This window comes from Eubalaena glacialis, chromosome 5 (assembly GCF_028564815.1).
Source record: "Eubalaena glacialis isolate mEubGla1 chromosome 5, mEubGla1.1.hap2.+ XY, whole genome shotgun sequence".
Lineage (NCBI taxonomy): Eukaryota > Metazoa > Chordata > Mammalia > Artiodactyla > Balaenidae > Eubalaena > Eubalaena glacialis.
The window spans coordinates 89,712,904-89,720,677 of record NC_083720.1 but is presented as its reverse complement, the minus strand read 5'-3'; the positions used below and the strand labels follow the sequence as shown (position 1 = coordinate 89,720,677).

The following is a 7,774-nucleotide window of genomic DNA, read 5'->3' as shown; positions in this document are numbered from 1 at the left end:
ATTAGACTGTCTTCTGTAAAATTTCCTAGATATTTTCTAAATTGCTTAAAAAGAAATAAAATACTTTTCTGGCATTGGTGCAGAAGGTCACACTCTACTGAAATCCCTTTAGTATTTCTGATTAAAAAACATGAAACTTGCATTGAACGAAATGTTACATTACAGAAGAGACTTCTAAAGAGGTGCTTACACTATTCATTTCTGGCTGTAATTTTATAGACTTTTTTTTTAAATCTGAAGAATGTTAAGTATTCATTTTCACAGAAGGAGAAATCAGAAGAGACTCATAGGCAGCAGGGAGGAGGTTTCAAAAATCTTTGTCTTTTTTCCATTTCAGGCCAAATTGTTTGCTTTTTAGTGCGTATTTTTTACTTCTTGGAGTCATCCCAACCTGCCCTTCTATCAAACACCCACTACCCTCATAGCCAAACAAGCCCATTAGGAGAGGTAATTAATTAAAGTTATATTTAATATAAAAATCATGGAATTTTAAATTTCCATGTGATTGTACAAATTTTTTATCACTTTGAGACTTTATTTCATTCCAAACTAATACAGATGTATTACCATTGTTACAACTTTTAGCTTGCAAAGTGAAGTGGTGATTTGGGAGTACTGACTTTGTATATAGTATCTGTAGAATGTCTTTTACATGGACCTAGTATATTTACTATTTGTGTTTTCAGAGTTTATGACAAGTTTATGGCATAAGCAGACATGATCCTCAAAAGTTTATTTTGAGTTTTAAAAAATTGCTAAAGTCTCTTAATTATTATTAGCTTTGTAGGAATATATAAGCACTAACTTGTTTTTTTTATTTTAGTGTACACCTTTTCATTAGTTCTCCTTACAATTTTTTTTCTTTTAATTTACATGTCATGGTACTTAAGGCATGCCTCTTGGCAAATACCTACCCCAAACTCTGAATGATTAGGACAACATCTTATGGTTCCTTTAGGCTATTGGTCTTGGCCTAGTGAAAAAAGGATATGCATAAGAAGCTGTTATTAAATCAAAATTAAATTATATTCTGATTAATTGATTATCCGTAAGCAATTATTGGTCTTCCTATTCAAGGTTAAGACCATATATTCTACTATATCTTAACTGTCATTATTTCCATGACTAAGTCCTATAAATTAAGCACTAACTTTATACTTTCTATTAGACATCAATTTCTTACATAAAATGAATGTTTGATTACTCTACCTTCTTTTCCATGAGTTCTGGGGTAATAGTTGGGTCCATAGCAGAAGTAAAAAAATTTGTTGTGCTGGGTTTTGGTGAAGTTGAAGGAATGAAAATTCCTGCATTGGCGTGCTTAAAATTTATCATTTCTTTTTGTAAATATGGTGACACTCCTCCTGCTGGCTATAAGGGTGACAAAAAAAAAGTGGTTACAGGTTCAAGGGCAAGGTCAAAATTGGGAAGAATATAAAGTAATAGTATTGAGATGCAAAGCAAGGATTTTATTTGAGAAGTAAATACCTTTATTAATTTTCTAGATTATAATCTATCCTTTAGAAAGACTATGAATATATGCCAGCAAACATGGATGTGTCTTAATACCTGACTTTAAATGAGTGTACCCAAGGAGAGTATCTGGCATATAGTAACCCTCAATAAATATTTGATGAACTGAGTGAATTGAATCTTGCTTGGAAAAAGATTACAGGGGGAAGGAGTAATAATTGTGTGGAATAATAACATTTTCATTAAAATGAACAGTACTGCAGGCACCTGTAGGTTGTCAGTTGCTGATTTACAGTAGCTAGCAAAGTGTGGTAAGGAAACTTACCATCACAGCAATTTCAGGAGCTGTGCCTAGGAAGGGATCAAAGGCTGGTTGCTGCTGTCCTCTCGGCATAACCTGAAAAATTGCAAAGTTTAAGAAAGTCTAAATTATTAATCGATAAAATACGTTGTTTTGCACCCAAGGCAGTTAAACCCTTCCCAACTTCTTCAATTAGTTTCTTAAAAATGAACAAAATAATTTAGATTTGAGAAAGAGAAAAGCAGCTCCTGACGCTGAGAAAATGGACTGACATAAGAGCTCTGCTGCAGTGTTTTCAGGAGCTGTCCTGACATTCTATTCTGGACCTCCGTGTTCTCCTGTTGTACATTAACAATCCTACAGAACACCGACATCAGACAAGGTCGCCTCTGAACATGATGAAGTACAATCAAAACAACACCACTTTGTAATCTTGTCCAAAGCAAGGTCCCTGTGCAAGGCATGAAATACCAGGCATCCTTAGGTCCTGGCTAATCTGAATAATTCCTGTTTCTTTACCAGTCACAGCCTTTGCCTCTCTCCATTGTTCTTACCTTCTAGGTAAGAATTGGAAAGTTACCCAATCACAGAACTACCCCCACTACTTGAGAACACCCAATCCAAGGTGAACCATCACTCCTTTAACTCTCCCCAAACTCACCTGACACAAGGCCAGACCCTGTAAGAAGGCATTCCAATACCTTCCTGTTAAGACACCCCACAGTTCTCCATGGTGTGTTCTCCCCTGTTACAATGAGTGGATAAATCCAATTTTGTCCAACTAGGGGTGTGTTCCTGGTGGTTTTTGGCTAAAGGGCACTGATAGATTTAATAGTTTGTGAAGCAAGTAGTTTCAAAAGTTAGTTCCTTTTTTTTTTTTTTAGTGAAAGGTATACATTTACTTACAGGTTCTGCTTGTTGTGGAATATATCCAAATTCAGTATAGAATGGCATCTGTCAGAATTTAGAAAAATGCATTAGCTTTGCTCTGATGATTTTTGTCATAATGTGGTGGTAAATGATTACTGATATATATATATATATATATATATATATATATATATATATATGTATATCTATCTTATGCTATAGTAAATACTTTTGAAAGTTTATATGTTCTAGGTGGTAAAAATTATTGTTAAATTACCAAGCATCCTTTTACCACCATATGATTTCTAGGTTAAAACTCTCCCTTTCTCTTTAAATTAATGTGACTTCGTTGGAAGTACTACTACCAGTCATTTAAAGCACAATTTTCAGTTTTCTCTAATTGGTTAGGCAAGTTTTAAGTGATGATAAATTAAAAAAAAAAAACTAATTTCCATTCTAATTAAAACTAGTTATGTATGAGACACCTGAATTTATATTAGAATTCTACCAATTTATTGCAGGTCCACAAAACTCAAAATAATGTTACCTAATTTTACCTCAAGATCTGGTGATCATAAGTGCCTTTTATCATGGTAGCTATTTAAAAAAATAATAACCACATGTATATGAGAAAAGGGATGCTGGTAGATTTTTAAAAGTTAGTAAACTTCATTTTGCAATATGATTCAGCTTTTGGCCTCTGATTCGACTGAAGTCCATTCACTGACTATATTCTTTCAAAATTCAGCCTTGGAGTATATTTCCAAATTAGTGACATGTTAAAAGAAAGCACTATATCCTATTATGACCACCAGTTCAAGCTGTTGAGTTTTTGCACTAAGTATAATCAGATATTCTCTTCTCTGAAAATTTACCTTATCTTCTTTATTCTCAGGTGGAACTAGTCAAACTAAAATCAAACACTTGTGGTACCTGCTCCTCAAACAGCAGCTGTCCGGTTTGCGGAGGTGACTGTGCGACTGTTTGTTGAGGCTGTCCCCAGGGTAGGAGCACGTAAACTGGGTAGTACAGAGGCATCTATTTGTAAACAGAAAAGTATAGAAGAGCTTCCTTTAGTGCAAGACTTAAAAAAAAAAAACCCTCTAATATCAATATTATATTAAAGCTGATTTGTATTTAGCAATTTTATGAACGAAAGAACACATAAAGCAGTCCTTCCCAAACTTTAGAGTAAACTTGTATTGCAAGTGACACTGAACTTTGTTTCAAGGTTGCTTGGTCAGACACATTAGGAAGTAGTGAATTCAACTAATAACAGGCTTTTTAAAAAGGGCACCTTGGACTTTATATATAAATTACTTTGCAAATATCTAAGAGGACAGCCTGTGCAGCATTTTCCATATGTTTTTTTGAGACTGTATATTCTGCAGAACATGGTATTAGAAATTCTACCTTCATGAATGAATTCTCAGGAACGTATATCCTTTAATAATTGCCATTTTATTAAAACAGTCCATAAGTATTGTAGAATACTTCAAAAATCCAGAAATAGACAAGGAACAAATAAAATCACCTGCAATTTCACCACCCACGTTATCATGTATTGGCTTGCACTTATGTCTGTATATGCATATGTGTTTATAGAAAATGAGGATCATTGTACATACATGGGGTTTTGTGTGCTATTTTCTTTCCTTGTATAATTAAATGAGACCTTATTGGATATAAGAGCTAAAAAAAACGATAACTGTGGTTTGAGAAGAGGTATATTTTGTACAGTGGTTCTTCACCCTGGCTAAGAATCAAAAACACTAATTGAACATTTTAACAGATAATCAGTTTTGATCTACTCATGGGGTTTTGATTCATTAGGTGTGGGGCAGGGTCCAGGCATTTGTAATTTTCAAAATCATCACCAGAGATTCTAATGCAAAGCCAGGTTGGAGAGCCACTGGTTAGGTGGTTAAAGGAGGGGTGAAGAATTATATTCTAACTCAGCTATTTATTTTCATTAGGATTGGGAACTTAATCTCATAAAGACTTAGTTTCTTGATCCTTAAAATGAAGTAATTCCACTTGTCAGGTATCTAACTCTCTAAATGCTGTGGCATAGAATGAGATAATGTCTAGAGGTAACTTTTGTTTTATAATAGGGGTGGACAAAATTACATAATTATGATTACACTAAAGCCAAGTGGTGTAATGTTTTACAAAACGGTCAATATTCTGCTGGTGAATAATATAATTTATCCATATCCCTGTTTCTTTGAGCCCAGGATATTATAAAATTAACTAGCAAAACTTTAACGATTCTACTAGTTTGCATTCATTTTTTAAAGATTCTGTTATTTAATGGAAATCACCACCATTTGACTGTAATATTGGAGTTAAACTGAAAATATACAACAACCTGGAAATATTTTGAGCATAACTCAGAAAAACTCTCTCTATATCATATGGTATTTTATCAGATTAATGCATCTTCCTCTGAACCAGAATTTAGGGTTGGACAAAGTCAGCCCATGGTATTTCTCCAGAGTTGTTACCAAATGCCAGCATTCTAGGTGCAGAGAGGACACAACCTAAGGCTTAGTGAGCTCTTTAATTCCCAACACAGTAATGTCCTGGAAACTCAGGGGTCCTGAAGAGTCTCAGCTGGTCTTTCTTTTGGAGCTCTTAAGTGAGCCTAATATTAACAGACTGTTACCAGCCCAGCAGTGGTGGTATCTAGATCATGATAGCACTGTATGTGTTTGTAGCCCTGCTATAGGAATCAGAGCTACAAATACAGAAGAAAGCATTCAATGGAGAGGGTATACAGCCATCTGTATAGGAGTGATGGTATTCCTTTCATTTACCTGTGCTTGCTCGTGAGGCATTTTGAAGGAGAACACAGAGGGCATAACCTGCCAAAAAAGGAATTATAAAAAAGTTATACTTGACTTTTTAATTTAAAATTCCAGAGCTGTTTTCTTTAGACCTAGCCATATAAATGTATAATTTGTATTAGCAGACTTCTATGACGACAAAAGGTCATCTATTGTGTGTACCATCATTAATGCAAATTGCCCTTTTTTTAAAGATGAAATTTCCCTAGTTATCCTTTCCAAGACATGTTTTAACACTTTTGATTTGTGACCGTGATCCTAGAATGCTGACTTAAATAGCATTTTTTATGGCAGAAATCAGAAAGATAAGGAATTACTTCCAGTGATGGTAGAAACATATTATGAGAAAGAATTCTTGCTCAGTAACTCCTGTCTTATTTCAAAGCTGGTTCATATTCTTTTTCACATTCCATGTGCATTATCTCTCTTCTGGGTAACAAGATGGAAGAGGCCTGACTTACGTTATTGGGCCCTATTGGGTCTGCGGTGGTGTTTGAGGCTGTGAGGGGTCCAGCTGTCCTGCCTGGGTTTCTTGGGCAAAACTGACCTGTCCTGGGAAGGATATCTGATTTGGGACCAGTCCAGCAAACCGGTCAAGAGTTGATAAAGAGAATTGGGAGAGTCCTGGAATTTGAGCCTGCTGCTGCTGTTGTAGAATCCCAGGGAAAGGAGGAATCCATAAATTAAATGGACCCTGGGAAGACACAAAAGAAACGAAGCATTTCTCTTTCATTTCAAAAAGAATTTAAAATCAGTCCTGAGCAAGAAGGAGACAAAATGTAAATAATTTCTATATTTCCATTGCTCCATTATAAAAAAAGGGCAGATCCTGGCACATTGCGAGCCATGCAAGCAGCAGGAACAATGCTAAATCCCCAGTGTTCATAATGTGACATATGGGGCAGAATGAGGTGGATAAAGGCTACAGTTTTTGCAGTTGCCAGACTGGTTTCAAATCTTTTTTTTTTTTTTTTTTTTTAACCACTTAGCTGAGTATGACTTTGTGTAAAATGGTTAATTTAAATATCTCATAGTTATGAGAGTTTGTGCCTGGCATATAACAAGTTCTCAATAAATAAATGTTCACCCGATTATAGTTTTTACTTTAGTCTTCAAACAAATGGTAGTTAGAATATATAGGACAAATTCATAACTTTAAAAATTAAGATTTTAGAAATGGAATCAGAAAACATTTTGTTCTCGTACCAAGTACCACAAGAAATGAGCGGTAGAAACGTACTCTTGAAATAATTATTGAGGTGGGGGTACCTGAAGCTGTAGTGGCTGAAGCTGAGCATTATTAAGATTCAGAAGTAACTAGAGAAGGAAAGATAATATGAAAACAAGATTACTACACATGTTAAAACTATTAAGAATGTTTACTACAAATATAGCACAAGTCAGAGCTAGCTGATCATAATTTCCTGTTGAAGGTGAGATGTTTTCTTACTAAGCTTAAAATAAATGACAGTGATTAGAGGTTAGGATTTAACTACCTCTCCCCTGCTGTGAGATTGCACAACTTTAGCCCATTCCAGTGGTTTAGTTAGTCATTTTATGCTCTTAAACACCTATGCACACCATATCAAGTGTTATTAGAACAAAAAGGTATACAAGAAGAATCTGTCTCTGCTTTTAAAGAATTTTCAATAAAACAAGGGAGGCAAATTAATATTCTAGAAAAAACTTGGTATACAAAACATAAACATTGGAAATGCATTTGGATATAAAGAGCTAGTGGGTAGAATTGCAGGATAAATCAACAGAAAGCTTTTTATCTCTTCCCCACTGGGTTTCTATAAAACAAAGAAATAAAAAAGCCAGGGGACATTGTTTTAAGTATTTAAACTAACCTCATTGCTGTTGCTTGCAGACATAAGGCGCTGTGGAATAAGCTAAACAAAAAAACACAAAAAACAGAAATGGTAAAAGAAGACTTGTTATGGGTTTCACACAATGATTTCAATTGTACCATGACATCACTTACCGGGGCTGACATTGTGGCTCCCAGTATCCCAAGAAGAATTATAGTTTTCATTTTCAGATGAAATATCTAGAAAATACGTTGTGAAGCTTAGCTTTAAAAAAGCTTTTCTATGTAAAAATCATGATAACAGTAAATTAGCTGGTATTGTTCAATCAGAAGGGTAGTTGGCTGAATTTTACAGTATTTACTTATATATTAGGATTTAAAATAAAAAAAGGTACATTTATAAATATCTGTAACAGAACTCATTCTTTTTCTCAGAGCAGCTTTTTATAAAAACCAAAATTGTTTGCT

General features: G+C 34.5%; 1 protein-coding gene across 1 annotated transcript; it reads right to left on the bottom strand.

Annotated features, from left to right (window-relative positions):
- Nucleotides 1-943: 943 nt before the first annotated feature.
- On the bottom strand, nucleotides 944-7,531 carry ODAM (odontogenic, ameloblast associated). Its single transcript, XM_061191437.1, is given in 10 exon segments — nucleotides 944-973; nucleotides 1,210-1,367; nucleotides 1,795-1,870; nucleotides 2,681-2,728; nucleotides 3,578-3,682; nucleotides 5,464-5,511; nucleotides 5,951-6,187; nucleotides 6,763-6,810; nucleotides 7,347-7,388; nucleotides 7,481-7,531. Coding segments are annotated over 10 exon segments (843 nt in total).
- Between the last annotated feature and the right edge of the window lie 243 nt (nucleotides 7,532-7,774).